This window comes from Sprattus sprattus, assembly GCF_963457725.1.
Source record: "Sprattus sprattus genome assembly, chromosome: 6".
Lineage (NCBI taxonomy): Eukaryota > Metazoa > Chordata > Actinopteri > Clupeiformes > Clupeidae > Sprattus > Sprattus sprattus.
This window is the reverse complement of record NC_137925.1, coordinates 18,346,880-18,349,379: the sequence shown is the minus strand read 5'-3', so window position 1 is coordinate 18,349,379 and position 2,500 is coordinate 18,346,880. Positions and strand designations below refer to the sequence as shown.

Sequence of the window (2,500 nt, the reverse complement as noted above, 5' to 3'; positions counted from 1 at the left end):
ATCCTTTCTGTCTCCAACTCCATCTACCACTTCCTGGGTGTGGTGTCCTGTCTGCCTCTGAGCCCAGTGGAGACTGAACACTAAAGGCCAACTGTCGCTCTACAAGAAATGACGTCAAAGAGCTCAAATGTGCGTCTGCTAGGGCATCGCAGACCTTTGTAAAACTCTGAAAGGGTGCAGAGGGTGAAAGGTTTTGTCTCTCACTCTGACTGGATGAGAAGAGATTTGATTGACGTTTTGCATTAATGTTTTTAGCATCATAAATAGTTAGCAGTGCCTGCTGTATAGTTCTTATCAGATGAAATGTTGACTTAGTTAATGGTCCAGGAGATGTCATTTCTATGTTAATTATAGGATCACAAAGTGAAGAAGTAAATGTGCCATTCTGTCAATAGTCTGTGGCCAACACTAGATATGAACTAGATAACAATTGTCAGTTAGCTAGGTCAGCTAGCTAGGCAGAGTGGGCCAGTCAGGGTGTTTGTTCCTGCATGGAGGCACTGCTGCTGCTGCTACTGCTGACTGACCAGTTAAATATAACTACTGACTGACCAGTGAAATATAACCACTGACTTACCAGTGAAATATAACTACTGACTGACCAGTGAAATATAACCACTGACTGACCATTGTGAAGTAGAAGCTACTGGACTGTACTGACTATATACCTGTGTGTTGTGAGTTTGGGATGGTTATTACCAGGACTATGTGCAGGGGAGACCACTAAACCACGCAGAGCCCTCAAGACACAGGACAGGACAATCTGATCTCAGAGGATGGAATGGCAAGTAATGATAAGCAAGTTGTACTCAGTACTCGAGTCCAAACTCTGTGAATTTGCAAATTCGTTGCGCTCATCAATAAGGTCCTTTATGACTCATCATTTCTTTGTCTGATATTGGACCGAGTCACTATTCAATTGTGACTTTTTCAGCGTAAGGTCAGTAGACATGTAATGGCAGGCAATCCCTGATGCCCTATCAGAGAAGGCTTAAAGAGATGAGAGGAGAGCAGTTATTCTGATATTAGCACAGAGGCACAGAGGAGAGCAGCTCATCCATCTACTCTCTGCTATTAGCATGTGAGGACCAGAGGAGAGTGACTCACGTCAAAAGGCAGCACCTCCACCGTGGTGTTGAAGAGCTTGTCCCCTGGGTGCTCAATGTTCCCACTGCGGAGGAAGTATCTGCCACATAGACAGGAGGAGAAGAAGAGGAGAGAGGAGAGGAGAGGAGAGGAGAGGAGATGAGAGAAGAGAGGAGAGGAGAGGAGAGGATAGGATAGGAGAGGAGAGGAGAAGGAGAGAGGAGAGGAGAGGAGAGGAGAGGAGAGGAGAGGAGAGGAGAGGAGAGGAGAGGAGAACAGATGAGTCACAAAGTCTAAACAGAAACAATCTTCATCACGTTTAGTGAGATATAAGATGGAATTTTTATTTTTCACTTTAAGAGATGTCCTACTACTCCCCACCCTGGTCCATCTCTTTACCTCTCGATGCGGACAGGTGTGAAGAAGCGGATACGGATGAAGTCCCCGGCCACTGGGGTGAAGGCCCAGAAGAAGTCCTCTCCCAGGTAGGCCTTCTCCAGAGTGAAGTGCTGATAAGTCTTCAGGCTAGTGGTGACCTCCGCAAGGGGATTGGCGTGACCCTTGTGAAGCGTCTGCTTCCCAAAGTCCTTATCCTGAGGAGGAACACAGGGGATCGTCACGGCACAGGAAGTGGTACCAAACAGGAACCAAGGGTGGGGCACAACAGGAAGTAGAATTCAGTGGACCAATGGGGAGCTGGGAAGAGTGACTGATGCAGCATAGGGAAGGGGAAGGAATGAAAAGATGAAGGAAAGGCATGGCAGTGGAGGAGAGAGAGAGAGAGACCGAGAGAGAGAGGGGGAGAGAGAGAGAGAGAGAGATGGGGAGAGAGAGAGAGAGAGAGAGAGAGAGAGAGAGAGCAGTAGCAGTAATAGCATCATCCAAAGTTTATTGGACTGCATGTCCTCTAAATTAGACAATCAGTGAGCCATGATGGCACAGGTCAATGAGGTATCGACTGAGCACAGCCTCACAGCTACCTATCTCCCAAGCATAAACAAACAAGCCAGCACAAACACAAATGAATAAATAAATAACATAGACTTTGGTTGACAGGGTACACAAACTGCAAAGATTCAGCCCAGTAGGAGGAGATGAAATCCTTATACTGTAATTTTTTCCTCTCTTTCTATCGATTCCCCCCTATGGATCTGGTGCAGGGTTCACTAGTCAGATTCTATCCATCAAAGAACCCCTCTTATGGATCTGGTGCAGGGTTCACTAGTCCATCAAAACTTCTTGCAGTGTAAAGACAGCCTGTCTGTCTGCAAGGCTGAGAGGAGCGCTTTGAGACAAAAGGCTGGAGTTTTCGACTCAGCACCTTCCCCGTTCCTTACCTTCAGTTTCTGGATCTTTCCAGCCAGAGAGGAGTGGGTGCCCACGTGCTGGAAAAGGGAGGGCTTGAAGCGGATCC

The 2,500-nt window shown here is 47.2% G+C and overlaps 1 protein-coding gene across 2 annotated transcripts in view; it reads right to left on the bottom strand.

The window, feature by feature from the left end:
* The window catches only part of mgat4b (alpha-1,3-mannosyl-glycoprotein 4-beta-N-acetylglucosaminyltransferase B), a 112,214-nt gene that overhangs the window by 5,044 nt on the left and 104,670 nt on the right, over positions 1–2,500 (bottom strand). For both annotated transcript variants that reach the window (XM_080841342.1, XM_080841343.1), the window contains 3 exons: positions 2,424–2,500; positions 1,486–1,679; positions 1,108–1,186 (listed from right to left, as the gene is read on the bottom strand). The exon at positions 2,424–2,500 is cut by the window's right edge and continues 31 nt beyond it. In XM_080841342.1, coding sequence (XP_080697468.1) covers positions 1,108–1,186; positions 1,486–1,679; positions 2,424–2,500 — 350 coding nt within the window. The remainder of the gene's footprint in view (positions 1–1,107; positions 1,187–1,485; positions 1,680–2,423) is intronic.